Source organism: Theropithecus gelada, chromosome 1, assembly GCF_003255815.1.
Source record: "Theropithecus gelada isolate Dixy chromosome 1, Tgel_1.0, whole genome shotgun sequence".
Lineage (NCBI taxonomy): Eukaryota > Metazoa > Chordata > Mammalia > Primates > Cercopithecidae > Theropithecus > Theropithecus gelada.
The window spans coordinates 20,685,958-20,702,604 of NC_037668.1; the positions used below are offsets into that span (position 1 = coordinate 20,685,958).

A 16,647-nucleotide genomic window follows, 5' to 3' on the forward strand; every position below is an offset into this window, starting at 1 on the left:
GCTGGGGAGGTGGTGGGACATGGATGAATTCAGGATAGGATTGGTTGTGTTGGATATGGGAAAATAAGTCACCACGGTTCCTGAGCTTTTGGAATGTGCAAGTGGGTAATGGAGGTACCATTGAGATGGGAACAGTGGTAAAATAACAGACGCTGGGGTGGAATCAAGAGTTCAGTTGTGGCCATGTTGAATCTGAAATGCCCATTAGACATCCAAGCAGATATGCTGAGTTGGATGGTGCTCATGAGAGGTCAAGGCTGGAGTTATGCATTAACACATAGAAAGATGGTATTTAAAGCCATGGACCTTAATAGTAGGACCACCTACAGAAAGAGTGGAGGTAGGAAAGAGGGCTTAGGTGAGGGCCCTGGGGCCCTCCAATGTTAACCAGCTCAGCAGGAGAAAGTATAAAAGCCAGTATTTCGCTTTTCAAAGGGACAAATCCAAGAAGATGCTGATTATGGGTATTAATTGCTGCCTCGAGGTCAAGTGAGATGCAGGCAGAGAAATGGTCACTGGGTCTGACACCACTTTGGTCACTGGAAAGTTTGGTCAGAGCAGTGGCTGGGGAAAGATAGGGGAAGGAGTCTCATGGGGGTGGGTGAGGAGAGAATGGATGTTTAAGAGTGGAGGGAAGAAAAGGAAAACCTATTGCCGTTAAAAGGAGCAGAGTTACAATTAGTGGTTGGAAAGAGTGTCTTGAAAGTTTCTTTTTTCTTTTTTTTTTTTTTGAGACATGGTCTTGCTCTGTTGCCCAGGCTGTAGTGCAGTGGCTCAATCACAGCTTACTGCAGCCTGGACTTCCCAAGTTCAAGTGATCCTCTCACCTCAGCCTCCCTAGTAGTTGGGACTACAGGCATGTCCCACCATGCCTGGCTAATTTTTTCTGTTTTGTGTAGAGACAGAGTCTCACTATGTTGCCCAGGCTGGTCTTGAATTCCTAGGCTCAAGTGAGCCTCTTGCCTCGGCCTCCCAAAGTGCTGGGATTATAGGCATGAGCCACCATACCGAGCCCTGAAAGAGTTTTCTTAAATATGAGAGACACTAGAACAAATTTCACTGGTGATAAAGAATGATCAAGAAAAGAAGGGGAAAATTGAAATTTATTGAAGGCTCACATACTGTTCAGAGCTTTACAAACATTCTACCTTCACATTCTTTAATGGATCAGGAAATTGGGGTTACATAGCTTGCCCAAGGTCATGCAGCTAGAGGTGGCAGAGCTGAGAGGCCACCTAGATTTTTTGGACTCTTTGTGCCTGCCTTACCACCCCATTGCATAGGCACACGTCCCCCTGTACTTAAACACCTGGGCCATGCCTTTGCCCTGACCATAGTGCCCTTGCAAATGAGAAAGAGCCACTCTCATGCTGGGGGAACAAGAATTTGTTTTCCTCCTCCAGTGCTATAAGCAGGGGCATCTCCCCCACAGCCTAAATACCCATGCAGCACAGGACAAAAGCTCTCCCAGTCCAGAGCAGCAGAGGCAAGCAGCAAGAGACCCCAGAGGTAGGAGGGAAAGGGACACTTTGGGAGGTATACAGCAGGTTTCTTTTTGTGCCAGCCAGTGCAAGAGGATGCTGGGGGCTGCTGGTCCCAACCAACTGGTGCCTGTGGCCCCAGCATTCATCTGGATGTGTTCAGTGTGACAAGAAGCCCAGGTCAGAGCCCAGTCTCCCGGCTGCCCCCATTGAGGCTGAGGCTGTGGGGGCGGGTACCACGCTCCAGCCTGCGGCCAGACAGGAGACGCCGCAGGGAAGAGCCAGAGCTCAGATCTCCGCAGCTGCGAAGGTGGAGGCTCTCTCGGCCAGGCCGGCCCCACAGGCTCCGGGGCATCTGGACAGGGACACGAGAAAGGGCATCATCAGTAAGGCCCAACCTGAAGCTCCGTGCTTTCCCAAACATCTTTCCTGGCTCCCCGAATTCCCACCTGCTTATGTCCATGAGCTCCAGTCCCACTGGGGTCTGGAGCTTTCCTGGATATCTGGAGGAAACGAGTGACCAGGCCCCGACCTGGCCAGCTGCCCTTTAGGTCCCCCAGGGAGTGGGCAGGTGCAGGGCCTGAGGGCAGGGGAACTTTTTGGAAGGTGGGCACAGGGCGCCGTTTCTCAGCTGACCGGGCACGTAGCAACTTGGGGGAAGGGCAGCGGGCCAGGCGGAAAAGGCAGGCTTCAGAGCAGAGCCCTGCAGAGAAACAGATAAGAGAATGGTATTGTGGGGTGGAGAGGGGGCCGGGCAGCCATGCCCAATACCCCACCCCTGGGGTAAAAACCACATGGCTGACCTGTATCTGCAGAGGAAACAGAAGCAGCTTCTTCCTCAAGCACTTTGGTATAAAGGTCCCTGAAGTTAGCTGAGGAGAAGAAAGGGAGACAGGAAGTGAGTGGGAGTGTTCTGTGGACACACCCACCCTCCTGTGGGAACTCAAACCCAGAGGAGCTTTCACAGCTCCCGTGCTCCATCCTCAATCAAAGGGCCAGCATCTCTGTCCATATTAGCCAGCACCTAGATGGTACGATCCACCACAACAGGGACTGCAGTGGTGGTGTTCAGCACCTGGCGCGCAGTGCTGAGCGTACCCCAGTACTATCTCCTTTCTTACTGTTTTTGAGATGGAGTCTCACTGTTGCCCAGGCCAGAGTGCAGTGGCGCAATCTTGGCTCACTGCACCCTCCGCCTCCCAGGTTCAGGCGATTCTCCTGCCTCAGCCTCCCTAGTAGCTGGGATTACAGGCGTCCACCACCAAGCCTGGCTAATTTTTGAATTTTTAGTAGAGATGGGGGTTTCGCCATGTTGGCCAGATTGGTCTCGAACTCCTGACCTCAGGTGATCCATCTGCCTTGGCCTCTCAAAGTGCTGGGATTACAGGTGTGAACAGCCACGCCTGGCCACTATCTCCTTTCTCAGCATCTTTGAGTATGATGCCTATGGCTGAAGTACTACTATTATACATGTTTTTTGTTTGTTTGTTTGAGATGGAGTGTGTCTCTGTCACCCAGGCTGGAGTGCAGTGGCATGATCTTGGCTCATTGCAACCTCCGCCTTCCAGGTTCAAGCGATTCTCCTGCCTTAGCCTCTCTTAGTAGCTGGGATTATAGGTGTGCTCCACCACACCCGGCTAATTTTTATATTTTTAGTAGAGAGAGGGTTTCACCATGTTAGCCAGGCTGGTCTGGAACTCCAGACCTCAGGTGATCCACCCACCTCAGCTTCCCACAGTGCTGGGATTACAGGTGTGAGCCACTGTGCCCAGCCTGAAGTACTATTATTATACATGTTTTACAAGTGGGGGCTGAAGCTTGGGGAGGACAGATAAGTGGACCAAGCTGAGAGCTGTGGAACTGGTTTCAAAAAACAAATCCTTTTGGGAGGCTGAGGTGGGTGGATCACTTGAGGTCAGGAGTTCAAGACCAGCCTGGCCAAAACGGTGAAACCCTGTCTCTACTAAAAAATACAAAAATTAGCCAGTTGTGGTGGCGCACGCCTGTAGTCCCAGCTACTCGAGAGGCTGAGGCAGGAGAGTCACTTGAACCTGGGAAACATGGTTGCAGTGAGCCGAGATCATGCTATGGATGTTCTGTCCCTAAGAGGTGAGTACCCGAGAAGTGTCTACCAGAGGAGTGAACTCGCCCTTTCTTCCTCCTCAGGGACCTCAACAGTGCCCCAATCCTGGTGGGCATCACTGGCCACCTAACTCCCAGTGCCTACCATCTCCTGAGCCTGGGCAGTGGGGGAGGGGGCTCACCAGTGTCATTGGAGGTGGTGATGCCTGGGTCGCTGTGGGACCGAGGCAGCAGCAGCGGTGGTGGGGATGCCGGATGAGGAGGCCGGTGCCCCGGGGGGGTGAGGGAACCTGAGCTATCGCTAAAGCGACGAGTAGGGGCTCGGGTGGGCGGAGCTGCGGCTGGGCGGCCCCCTCCCCGGGGGACCCGCCGCCTCAGCTCGGGGAAGCAGGGTCCCACCCAGGGCGGCCAGCCCTCCAACCGGTGGCAGCTGCGGGCAGCTGTGGGGGCACCCAGTGGGGGTGGAGCTTCAGGGGCAGAGCAGGAATAGGAGCGGGCGGCCCGTGGGGGGCGCCGTGGCAGGGGGCTTTCCTCGAAGGGGCCCCGCAGGCCACAGTCCAGGCTGAGGCAGTAGCCGGCACGGCTGCGCTGGATGGAGCGGAAGAGCACGTAGTCCACGGAGCGCACGGAGCCCTGCAGCTCCAGCAGGCACGAGTCCTCCGACGGGCTAGAACCCCCAGGGAGGTCACCAATGGCTGACAGCACCAGAGACCCGCTGTCCATGGACACTGTGGGCGGCAGGGGGCGCTGTGTAGCACCAGCCTGGCTGGGCCCTGCCCAGGCAGTTGCTGTTTTCCCAAGCCCAGCCTCTAGGGGCCACTGTGCCTCCAGCTTTATCTCACGGGAGACAAATAAGTCCAGGGTTCCAAGTTGCCACAGCCCTCCTCTGTCCCCAAACCACCAACTCCGCCTTGTTTTCCCCTTCTATTGTCCCTACCCACCCCAGCTATCCCTGGCAGCACTACCCTTGTCCACCCCTCCTTACGCCCTGCTCACCGTCTACAATGGAGGCCACTCGCTCACAGATGCAGGAGCCATCGTGAAGCTGAGGGTCAAAGAGAGTGGCCTGCAGAAGACACAGGATCAAGGGTTCAACCCTACACACTGAACACCCCCACGTGCTAGACAGAGCTCTGGAAACTCAGGTTCCAGACTAGCCTTGTCACTTTGTATAAGTCACTTAATTGTGCAGCCTCAGTTTCCGCGTCTGTATGGCAGAAATGATAGCTTCTAACCCACCCACCTCACCAGGCTCTAGGGAAGATCAAAGGCGACAGCGGGCATGCTGGTGCTGTAAAGACCTTGACCACTGTTACTATATGTATCCAGAGGCTACAGCCTGTTCAGCTTTCCAGGCTAGACCCCAGCTCCCCAGCCCACCCCAAGCCATGCTGTGCTCTCACCTGGCTGTCTCCTCGTAGCCCCATAACTGCCTCATAAGAAGGGGGGCAGTCGGTAGGGTACAAGGGCACTGGGCTGTCCATGGAGCCATTATACGTGATGCTGGCAGATGAGGAAGAGGGTCAATGTAGGAAAATAACTCCCACTCCACAAAGATCCCTCTCTCCAGCAACCCAGGCCCAGCCCCAGTCCCCTTCCTTAGCTCTCCCAGCAAGACCCCACCAGGCCTTACCTCTGTGCATCTGTTTCTGAGCTGCAAGTGTACTCTGGGGGATAGTAGGGTGGCGGAGGCACAGGCGGGACAAATTCCTCCAGGTCCAGCATGGTGTGTAGGAGAGGGGCTGGGGGTGGAGACGTGCAGCCCAGAGGTCCCAGTGGGCCTGAGACTGACCGCTCAGGGGCCAGCTGCTGGGGAAGCAAGCAGGTCAGCAAGTCTGGATGCTAGGAATATAGCTCCTTCTAGGCCCCCAAACGCCTCTCTCATCTACATTATTTTTTCTGGCCCTATCCCCTGAGAGAAGCTCTAGTTCTGGCTCCTCCCTCACCCCAAATCAGCTCTCCTTAACCCCACACTCACCCTGTACCTCTAGCTCTGGCCTTGCCCACCCACAAATTCCTCTTCTTTATGGCCCCACCTCCATCCAGAAGCTTCACCCACTGTGTCTTCACAGGAATGTCCACCCTTTAGCCTCACCTCCATCTAGGACCTTCTTTTTTTTATTTTTGAGACAGAGTCTGACTCTGTTGCTGGAGTGCAGTGGCATGATCTCAGCTCACTGCAACCCCTACCTCCCAGGCTCAAGCGATTCCTGTGCCTCAGCCTCCCGAGTAACTGGAATTATAAGGGTATGCAACCATGCCCAGCTAATTATTATTATTATTATTTTGAGACGAAGTTTCGCTCTTGTCGTCCAGGCTGGAGTACAATGGCTCGATCTCAGCTCACTGCAACCTCTGCCTCCCAGGTTCAAGCAATTCTCCAGTCTCAGTCTTCCGAATAGCTGGGATTACAGGCGCCAGCCACCACGCCCAGCTCATTTTTGTATTTTTAGTAGAGACAAGGTTTCGCCATGTTGGCCAGGCTGGTGTCGAACTCCTGGTATCTGGTGATCCTCCTGCCTCTCAGCTCACTCCAGCCTCTGCCTCCCAGGTTCAAGCAATTTTCCTGCCTCAGTCTCCCAAGTAGCTGGGATTACAGGCACCTGCCACCACACTTGGCTAATTTTTATATTTTGTTTGTTTGTTTTTTGAGACGGAGTCTCGCTCTGTCACCCAGGCTGGAGTGCAGCGGCACTATCTCAGCTCACTGCAAGCTCCACCTCCTATGTTCATGCCATTCTCCTGCCTCAGCCTCCCGAGTAGCTGGGACTACAGGTGCGTGCCACCATGCCTGGCTAATTTTTTGTGTTTTTAATAGAGACGGGGTTTCACCATGTTAGCCAAGATAGTCTCATTCTCCTGATCTCAGGTGATCCGCCTGCCTCAGCCTCCCAAAGTGCTGGGGTTATAGGCGTGAGCCACCACGCCCGGCCCAATTTTTGTGTTTTTAATAGAGACAGGGTTTCGCCATGTTGCTCAGGCGGGTCTTGAACTCCTGGCCTCAGGTGATCTGCCTGCCTCGGCCTCTCAAAGTGCTGGGATTATAGGAATGAGCCACCGTGCCCAGCCTAGGACTTTCTTGACTCTACCCCACCATCCGGTCCCATTCTCTAAAGCCCCCTCTCCTGGTCCCAGATGGGCATCACATACTTAAGTCACTCCCTGCCATCTCCCCTTCTCATCCTCCCCATTAAACATCCATTCCTCCAATAGATGAGGATAATAGATAACCCATAGCCCCTGGTGCTCAAAAGCCAGATCTGTAGCCATTGTTCCCTCAGGCAAGTCTCAGCACACACACCCCTGCCCCTACCATACCTGCGTGGCCCTGGCCCCCGCTCCTCTCTCACCGTATGCACGAGGTCCAGGGAGAAGATTTGGATGCAGCAGACAATAGCAGAGAGGGTACAGATTATAGCGGCACAAATGGTGAGCCCACAGACGCTGAAGAGCAGGTTCTGGGGAAGGGAAAGGAGGAGAGGAATCAGGAGAGGGCTAAGTCCCATACATTATGGGCCTGTGAGTACCCCAGGAAGGGAGGCAAGAGTGAGAACCAGGAGGATGTTTGTGGGGTACAAGCTCACCTTGAGGGCCCCTCGGGCTTCATCACAGGTGGAGTTAGGGGCAACTTTCAGTTCCTGCCCCGACTCTGGACAGGGCCGGAGGAGGGGAACAGAGGGACAGCACACACAGACCTTTCCTTCCTGAGTGGAGCAGGGAGGGTGAGGCAGCCTGAGTCAGGACAAACTCAGGTGTCCTGCACACCTCCCCAGGCCAGTTCTTTCCAGCTCTCCCTCCTCAAATCTCACCAGAGAGCACTGTTGGAAGTCTCGGGCCAGTTGAGCATTCTTACAGGACAGTACAGAGCCAGCCATGCTAAGCATGACACAGAGCACCGAAAGCAAGGAGAAGAAGGAGATCTGGGGAAAACAGGGTGCAGACTCAGGGCTGGGACCCTCATGACTACTACTCTGCCACGGACAGAGTCCCCCTCCTTCACAGACATTTCGTGCCCACCCGGCTGGCACCAACTGGGGAGCCAGTTCCCTTCTTGAGGGCATAAATGGGCTTCCCTTGGGTGCTGGGCACCTGCCTCCCAGTGGGCACTGGACCCTGGCACCTACCACTAGAGTGAATGGCCGCTTCCAGGACACAATGCCAACCACCCCGGAGAACGCCAGCTGGGGACAGAGTGGGCACAGGCTCAGCCTGGCAGGGGAGGCTCCTGAGTGAGCCCCTCACCACAGGATGCACCCAGCCCTGTAAGGAGGCAGAGGACCAGGAGAGGGAGGAGAGGCGAGGATGTGGACTTGCAGCTGGTGTGGAGGGTGGGGCCCGAGGAGCCTCCCCCACCCAACAACTGTGCACCCAACAACTGTGCACCCAACTCACCGAGAACCCAGCCCAAGACGGGCAGGACCTCTTGATGCTCTCAGTGGTGGTGACGGAAGAGGCCACCATGCTGAAGGTGACCACCAGGATGCCCAGGAGCACCTGGACCAGCCCCAGCGTAAGCAGGGCCTGCAGCCAGGGTCGGTGGAGGCGGAGGTGGGTAAGGCCCCTGGTGCTGGGCCGGCTGGTCAGCGAGCGGCTGGAGTCACTAGGCGAGGGCATCATGCCTGCTGCCCGGTTGCCTGCGCCTTGCTCGGCCCTCCCTGGCACTTGGGAGCATCTCAGAGGTGCCCAAGGCCCCGTCCTTTCTCCTCTCCACCTCCCTCGCTCTACAGCCCACCCCCTGGCTGGGTCCCCTGGGGCATGGCCGAGGGACGCCAGCTGTGGGGGAAGCCAAGGGAGGGGCGTCACGGAGGGACCGCGGAGTGCTCCCTCCCCACCACGGGCACTGGAGGGGCACCGTGCCTGGGGCGACGATGAGGACGCGGGGGCACCGGCTCATCGCATCTCCCTAGGAAACAGGGGCACCGAGAAGGGCCAGTCCAGGAGTGAGGAGGGGGCGGCGGCTCAGAGCCCAGGGAGGGATGGGGAGGGTAAATGTGGGAAGGATGGAAAGAAGTCTAGAGAAGAGGGGAGGGGTCGGTGTGCCCTCAGGGTGTCCAGTGGGATCCGGGGCCGCCTGGTGGGGAGAGGCCGCGGCGCCGCTGTCTCCTGTGTCGCTTGTCCCGCTCGCCTCCCCACCACGCTCCGCTCCCTGAGCTCCGGCTGCCGCAGGTCGGGGACTAGAGGGGGATGGGAATGGGGATGGTGCGGGATGGAGGGGCGTGGCGGCGAGGGCCGGCGCGGTGCAACCCGGGAGTTGTAGTTCGGGACTGAGACCCTGTCAGGGATCGGGGTTGGGGGGATCCCGCGGCAGGGCTAGGCAGTTGGATCTGCCTCCACCGGTGGCTTCCTCTCTCTGGACCCTGGCTAGGCTGCTAATGATCCTTTGGGCGTCCACTTGAGCCCCACCCAGCTTTTCAGGCTCCAGGCCCGGGTATTCCTTGGCATTCCCGGCAGAGGCGGTGGCTCTTCCCCGTCATTAATGGAGAGGGGTGGGGAGCAGGGCTCCCTGGCGTCTGCCGGTTTCGCGTTTCCGTGGACTTCCCACCTCCTTCCTGCGCTAGCCACCGGGGCTCCACCGCCCTGCCCCTCCTATCTCCCAGTTTACACTAAAGCCGGGTCCGACCTTCCCTCCTCACTCCACACTCTCCTCTTTCATAAGGCCTAATTCCCAATGAAGATTCAGGAAACGGGGATGTCAGTTCCAGTTCCACTTTCTTTTTATTTAAATAACCGAAGCAACAGCTGTGGCACAGCAAAGGGAAGCTGGGTTGGGGCGTGTGAGAGGTGGCAGCAGTGTGGCCTGATGGGGGGACTAGGTCACAGTGGACTCTCCACACGCCTGTCAGGTTCAGCAGTCATGGCCATAGGATTGGGAGCACTACAGAGAAGCCATCAGGTACTGATGTCTCTCCAAGTCCCAGAGACCTTAGGGACGGGAGCTAAGTCAGCTCCCTCAAGTGGCAGGGCGAGGGCATCCCAGTCAGGGGTCACGGGGCCCGGAAGGCATTTTCAGCAGCCCCAGCGGCTGCATTGGCAGCTGCGGTTCGCACCGCAGGGTTGGAGAAGACACCAGCAGCAAATTCTTGCTGGGCCTTCTGAAAGCTGGCACCTGTGCGGCGGTATAAGGAGTGGATCTGCAAGTAGAGGACAAAGACATTGCAGCACATTCCAGCCACTGGTTCCCCACCCCAGCCTAACAGCATCACTACCACTCAGCAGCCTGCTGCCCAGCATACACACTCACACACAGAAACACACACCCCAGAGGTCCATTAGCTGAGAACCACCCAGCAGCCTGACCTGTGCTGGTTGCTCCTGAATGTTCCACCCAGGCCCCTGGGGACCCATGATCTCACCCTCCCAGCCCCACCTTCAACACAGCCCTCACCCGTTTCAGCATGACAATTCCTAGCACAGCAATGCCAGTGAAGAGCAGGGCGACCAGCAGCATGAGCACGGCTACTGCTGTGTTGGCCTTCAGCACCACCAGAGCAGAGATCCAGCCACTGTAAGGAGGGGAAGGAGGTGCCAGTGAAGTGGGGCTCCTCAGCTTCTCCACTGGTTATGCCACCAACATCCCCTGTTCCTACCCTTCCCATCAGTAGTGGCTCCCCTGTCTATCTGGCAGTATTCCAAGCACCACAATCCCAAACTGTATCTACTCTCTTCATAGTTTAATTCCAGTTTCTGAACCATTAGCCCTGAGCTCTCCAAGCTCTTCCAGGCACTCGTCTGGGGATTCTTCTTCCTCCTTTCAACTATGGTTCTGTGTCTCCTCCAGGAGGCCACCTCGGATTAGCCAAATGCAGCATTCTTCCCTTCAATCTACATGAGTCAAGAGTGCTGTCTGCGCTCTATCCTGGAAGTATGTCTTATATCCCATTAAACTAGTACCTCCCAAGGATTAAAACCACATTTCCTTTTTCTGAACAACTCCTATCTCAGCACCCAGTGCTGGCTTGGTCTAGAGGGAAAGGTGAGGGTGGATGACAGCCTCACAAACCTGAATCCCCAACCTGGGATACCAATGGCCTGGAGGACAAAGAGCACATCCTGGACGAAGAAAATGAAGAAGAAAACGAAGAAATTGAATGAACTGTCACTCCTACAAAGAGGAAAAAAATGGGGAGGGTGGGAGAAGAATTAGAACTGAAAGATGGGCAGATGTGGGGCCCATCCCAGGTCTCCATCATTCTCCCACCACTAACACACTTACCGGAAAGCCTTATACATGGGGCGGTACCAGCAGACAAAGGAGCAGGGCGTGAAAAGGAGGACCCAGAGGATAGAAAGCCCAAAGCCTGCGCCATTGTTGGTTTCCACACAGAAGCTGGCCAGGCAGGCGAGGAAGTTCAGGAGAAGAGCCAGCGTGCTGCCTAAGGGGCAGAGGGACAGGATGAGGAGTCCTTCTGGACTGCAATGAAGACTCCTTCTCATCTATGCTCACCCTGTAACTAATTCACCAAACATGGCAGAGCAAAGAAAAGAAGGCAACTGCGCCTTCATGGAATCCTTAACAGGGGAGATGGAGAAAGCAAATCTCAATAATGTGTGATCCCCTTGCAAAGACTTTTTTTTTTTTTTTTTTGAGACGGAGTCTCGCTCTGTTGCCCAGGCTGGAGTGCAGTGGCGCAATCTCAGCTTACTGCAAGCTCTGCCTCCCAGGTTCACGCCATTCTCCTGCCTCAGCCTCCCGAGTAGCTGGGATTATTAAACCCATCTCTATTAAAAATACAAAAAATTAGCTGGGCGCCCGCCACCACGCCCAGCTAATTTTTTGTATTTTTAATAGAGATGGGGTTTCACCGTGTTAACCAGGATGGTCTCAATCTCCTGATCTTGTGATCAGCCCACCTCGGCATCCCAAAGTGCTGGGATTACAGGTGTGAGCCACCGCGCCCGGCCTTTTTTTTTTTTTTTGAGACGGAGTTTTGCTCTTGTTGCCCAGGCTGGAATGCAACGGCATGACCTTGGCTCACTGCAACATCCACTTCCCCGGTTCAAGTGATTCTCCTGCCTCAGCCTCCCAAGTAGCTAGGATTACAGGCATGCGCCACCACGCAAGGGTAATTTTGTATTTTTAGTAGACAGGGTTTCTCCATGTTGGTCAGGCTGGTCTCAAACTTCTGACCTCAGGTGATCCACCCACCTTGGCTTCCCAAAGTGCTGGGATTACAGGCGTGAACCACCATGCCCAGCCCAAAGACATCTAAAGAATTCAAAATATATTCATGCATAGGGACAATAAAAAGTGGGGAGAGGGCAGGAACATTTGCTAGCAGGCTGGTGAGTTCCAAATAGAGGTGAAGTGTTTAGTTCTTGGTGAGCGGACCCCAGAGCAGTTAAGAGATCTACCTGAGGCCGGGCGCGGTGGCTCAAGCCTGTAATCCCAGCACTTTGGGAGGCCGAGGCGGGTGGATCACGAGGTCAGGAGATCGAGACCATCCTGGCTAACATGGTGAAACCCCGTCTCTACTAAAAATACAAAAAACTAGCCGGGGGTGGTGGCGGGCGCCTGTAGTCCCAGCTACTCGGAGGCTGAGGCAGGAGAATGGCGTGAACCTGGGAGGCGGAGCTTGCAGTAAGCTGAGATCGTGCCACTGCACTCCAGCCTGGGTGACACAGCGCGAGACTCCGTCTCAAAAAAAAAAAAAAAAAAAAAAGAGATCTACCTGTAACTTCCTCCAAAAGGCTTCTTACTACTCACACATCCAGAGGTAGTACATGGTAGATACAGTCTTCTGAAATTCTTGGGGGATCTCCATGGAGATGTCCTGGAAAAAGCAGGGCTGAACTGGACAAAAAGAAGGTAGAGGGGGCCAATTGTTCTGTCGAGCTGTAAGGCACAAGAAAAACAGAGGGACCCCAGAAGTAAGGCAGAGACCAACAAAGGAATCACTGGCCCTTCTCTCCATCCCTGGATCCTCTTTCTTTCTTTTTTTTTTTTTTTTGAGACAAGGTCTCACTGTGTTGTTCAGGCTGGAAGGTAGTGGTATGATCACGGTTCACTGTAGCCTCAACCTCCTGGGCTCAAACAACCCTCCCACCTCAGTTTCTTTTCTTTTTTTTTTTTTTTCCTGAGATGGAATTTCGCTCTTGTTGCCCAGGCTGGAGTGCAGTGGCGTGATCTTGGCTCACTGCAACCTCTGCCTCCCGAGTTCAAGCGATTCTCCTGCCTCAGCCTCCCGAGTAGCTGGGATTATAGGCACGTGCCACCACGCCCAGCTAATTTTTGTATTTTTAGTAGAGACAGGGTTTCATCACATTGGCCAGGCTGGTCCTGAACTCCTGACCTCAGGTGATTCACCCGCCTCAGCCTCCCAAAGTGCTGGGATTACAGGCATGAGCCCCGGCACCTGGCCATCCACCTCAGCTTCTTGAAGAGCTAGGACTACAGACAGATACTATCACGCCCTGCTAATTTTTTTCTTTAATGTTTTGGAGACAGGATCTCACTATGTTGTCCAGGCTGGTCTCTAACTCCTGAGCTGAAGCAACCTGCCTGCCTCAGCCTCCCAAAGTGTTGGAATTACAGGCGTGAGGCACCACATCCAGCCCTGGATCCTCTCTTTTATCTCCAATTTGGGGTCCAAGGAGACAAGGGAGAGTGGAAAAACTAATACTGTTTATTATTATTTAAAACATCCAACCACTGTGCCAAGCACTTCACATATATCTTGTTTAACTTTCACAACAACCCTGTCAAACAGATGCAAACATGGTTTTCATTTTATAAATAGGGAAACTGAGGCACTCAAGATTAAGTAACTTCCCTAAAAGCTCATGGTTAGTAAGCAGTATCTCCAAAATTCAAACTCAGCAGTCTGACTCCAGAGTCTAGTTTTTTTGTTTTGTTTTGTTTTTGAGATGGAGTCTCACTCTGTCAGCAGGCTGGAGTGCAGTGGTGCTATCTTGGCTCACTGCAACCTCCGCCTCCCGGGTTCAAGCGATTCTCCTGCCTCAGCCTCCCAAGTAGCTGGGACTACAGGTGTGCACCACCATGCCCAGCTATTTTTTTTTTTTTTGTATTTTTAGTAGATATAGGGTTTCACCATGATGGCCAGGATGATCTTGATCTCTTGACCTCGTGATCCACCCACCTCAGCCTCCCAAAGTGCTGGGATTATAGGTGTGAGCCACTGTGCCCGGCCGAGCCCAGGCTCTTAAGACCTGTTTTTGCTCCTCCCAAACTCTTAGATGCTCTTCCCCACTCTACTACTTACTAGCTGTGCCTCCCAGGGCAGCATGCTGCAGCTCTCGCTCCCTTCGGTCCAACTCCTCTGCCTTCCGGTTGAGCTCCTCCTGTTTCTTTAGCAGCTCAGCTGTAGCTGCTGCAGCTGAGGCCTGCCCAGTGTGAGCAGACAGAGATGTGAGCCCTGGGCCCGAGGTCTGGCCCTTCTCCCCAGCCCTCACCTGCACACCTCCGGTACCTGAGTGCTGTAGGAGCCATAGTTCTTAGGTTCTGTGGGGCTGAGCTTTCTCGAGGGCTGCAAGGAGGGAGCTGAGGGTGGAGGCAATGGGGCAGGGGCTGGAGCCTCATAGGCTGGTGGTGGCTGTTGAGGAAAAGACCTTAGTGATCATCTAGTCCCTCGTAACACAGGAATCTAGAGTCTGCTTGAATACCTTTAGACCCAGAACTCATGATGTAAGGAAGCAGCCTTTCCCCCATTTGTTAAGAAACTAGTTCTTCTGTTAAATTTCTGTCAGAGAACCCTATGATGACCTGTAGCAGCCTTATCATCCCTCATATCCACTTCCTTAGCAAGGACTCAAATCACTCGTCTACCACATCTCCCCATTTAACTGTTTTTTTTTTTTTTCCTTTTCTTCTGGGGATGGGGTGTGGGGGTCTCTCTCTGCCACCCATGCTGGAGTGCAGTGGTGCAATTATCACTCATCGAAGCCTCAAACTCCTGGGCTCAAGCAGTCCTTCCATCCCAGCCTCCCAAGTAGCAAGGACTACAGGCATGTGCCACTACACCTAGTCAATTTTTTTTTTTTTTTTTTTTGAGACGGAGTCTCGGTCTGTTGCCCAGGCTGGAGTGCAGTGGCGCGATCTCCGCTCACTGCAAGCTCCGCCGCCTCCCAGGTTCACGCCATTCTCCTGCCTGAGCCTCCCGAGAACCTAGGACTACAGGCGCCCGCCACCACACCCAGCTAATTTTTTTTTTGTATTTTTAGTAGAGACAGGGTTTCACCGTGTTTGCCAGGATGGTCTCGATATCCTGACCTTGTGATCTGCCTGCCTCGGCCTCCCAAAGTGCTGGGATTACAGGCGTGAGCCACCGTGCCCGGCCACCTAGCCAATTTTTAAAACAGTTCAAGAGATGGGGGTCTCGCCGTTGCCCAGGATGGTCTCCATCGAATTCCTGGGCTCAAGCAATCCACCCACCTCAGCCTCCCAAGTGGGATTATAAGCTTGCACACCATGCTTGGCTCCCCCGCCCCCCCCCTTTTTTTTTTAAGTTTTAAGTACCATGAAAACCCCTTAAATTCTTACAACTCACCATTTTCTAATCCAGTGGGACAAACAGGTGTAGTCCTCCTCATTCCTTGCTTTCAAACTGCACACCTGACCTAAACTCCAACCAGCCCCAACCTTTTTCTTCAAGAAAGCCTTCCCATACAGAACATTGGTTAAAGCCTTGCCAGCCTCCAGATGTTCCCAAGACTGACTTTTAGAGCTCAAACCATTTGGGTTGGTGGCCCTGGTGGCCCTAGAAGGATGAGACATCCCATGGCTGACTAGCCTCTCTCAGGGAACTAAGATCACAGTGCCTCTTCCTTCCTGTGCATGCAGAAAAGTCCCCTGTACCCAGGCTAACTTGTCTCACTGGCAAACCCTCCCCTTCCTTGAATTCCTGTGCTCTCCAGTAGCTCACCTCCCGGGTCTCAAAAGGGTTGTAGACGTCAAGAGTGGCATACTGCCGGCTGGGTCGGTGCTGGATCACAGCTGGGTCCTGAGGGCAGAGACCTGGGGCTCAGATGGCGCCCGGTGCCACTTAGGGGAATTCCCGGGGAGCATTCCCAAACTGCCTGTGGCTCCAAGTACTGCACCTTCGGGGTCACGCCGTTGTCCCAGGACTGGGACAACATTTACCTCGAATCCATCATCCAACACTGCCAGCACCAGCCCATTAAGGGGCAGGGCCCGCCCCCCCCCCGAGTGCTGACTGGTCTAAAGTCGCTGTCACCCCACGTGGCGGCTCTTCCCAGGATCAAATGTCACTAATGGGGATACAAGGTAGCCCGACCCTACCGAACCGGGAAGAATCAACCTGACTGCCCGAAAGAGGCCGACCGGCGCAAGTCACCTGAAAGGGGTTGTCAAGCTCGCTGGGCTCGGCGAACGGGTTTCCGCCGTCTCTGCTCTGAGCCATGTTTGCAACTGCGACCTCCGCGGCCCTCTTCCCTCCACGCCCCTGCCGCAGCAGTGGCGGTAGTGGTAGACCTCAGAGTCCACTTCAGTCGCCTCAGTACGCCTCGCTTCTCTGTGCACGGATTGGTTCCACCGACCGGAAAGGCCACAAGGATCCCCGCAGCAGCCGTGGGTTGCGCGTGCGTCTTGGCCAAAAACTAAGACGGAAGTGCCCCCACGTGATCTCTCTAACCCACTGCCCACAACCAAGTACCGCCCCTCTTCCATGTGACTTCCTTCCACTAAAGAACTACACTTCCCAGCAGGCCTCGTGCAGGAATCCGGCCTTCCTAGTCTCTCGAAATGGACGACGGGAGCCTTCTGACCGGCCCTGCCAAACCCCTAGGAGTCAGGTTAAGAACGTTTTCAACCTGGGTTTCTGGCTCTACACTGGGGCGCGGCCCAAAGACTCTAGGAGTCAGATCTTTCCCAACTCTCATGATTCCACATCCGAGAAGTGCCACCATATAACACTTCTCTATTCTAATCTGAAAGAAATGCCCCACCCATCGCTATCCTCCCCTATTAGGTGGACAGGGGAAATAAACTTGTAGCCTGGCTCTGCTTAATTTTGGAGGGTAAGGACTCCCTTCGTACCCAAAACTCCAGAAAGTTTGTCAATCGTTTCATCCCTCCACCCCAGCATTCCCAAACCTCCAACTCCAGGGA

General features: G+C 54.6%; 2 protein-coding genes across 7 annotated transcripts; both read right to left on the bottom strand.

Moving 5' to 3' along the window:
* Positions 1–1,073: 1,073 nt before the first annotated feature.
* FAM189B (family with sequence similarity 189 member B) lies at positions 1,074–8,895 on the bottom strand. 4 transcript variants are annotated; one of them, XM_025381805.1, is made up of 12 exons: positions 7,956–8,895; positions 7,688–7,744; positions 7,373–7,483; positions 7,148–7,267; positions 6,914–7,021; positions 5,197–5,369; positions 4,967–5,066; positions 4,560–4,629; positions 3,746–4,291; positions 2,285–2,353; positions 1,931–2,184; positions 1,074–1,836 (listed from the first exon to the last, which is right to left on the bottom strand). In XM_025381805.1, exons 1-12 carry the CDS (start codon positions 8,178–8,180, stop codon positions 1,663–1,665), a joined length of 2,007 nt encoding a protein of 668 aa, XP_025237590.1. In that variant the 5' UTR covers positions 8,181–8,895; the 3' UTR covers positions 1,074–1,662. The 4 variants fall into 4 exon arrangements, with proteins under 4 accessions (XP_025237590.1, XP_025237580.1, XP_025237600.1 ...); XM_025381795.1 differs by having other exon boundaries at positions 5,197–5,372; XM_025381815.1 differs by lacking the exon at positions 7,688–7,744 and having other exon boundaries at positions 5,197–5,372.
* A 358-nt stretch (positions 8,896–9,253) lies between these two features.
* Positions 9,254–16,224, bottom strand: SCAMP3 (secretory carrier membrane protein 3). 3 transcript variants are annotated; one of them, XM_025381947.1, is made up of 9 exons: positions 15,875–16,222; positions 15,443–15,520; positions 13,991–14,113; positions 13,784–13,904; positions 12,268–12,396; positions 10,777–10,936; positions 10,564–10,665; positions 9,949–10,066; positions 9,254–9,694 (listed from the first exon to the last, which is right to left on the bottom strand). In XM_025381947.1, the coding sequence occupies exons 1-9, from the start codon at positions 15,938–15,940 to the stop codon at positions 9,548–9,550; spliced, it is 1,044 nt and encodes a 347-aa protein (XP_025237732.1). In that variant the 5' UTR covers positions 15,941–16,222; the 3' UTR covers positions 9,254–9,547. The 3 variants fall into 3 exon arrangements, with proteins under 3 accessions (XP_025237732.1, XP_025237743.1, XP_025237752.1); XM_025381958.1 differs by lacking the exon at positions 15,443–15,520 and having other exon boundaries at positions 15,875–16,224; XM_025381967.1 differs by lacking the exon at positions 12,268–12,396 and having other exon boundaries at positions 9,256–9,694.
* Between the last annotated feature and the right edge of the window lie 423 nt (positions 16,225–16,647).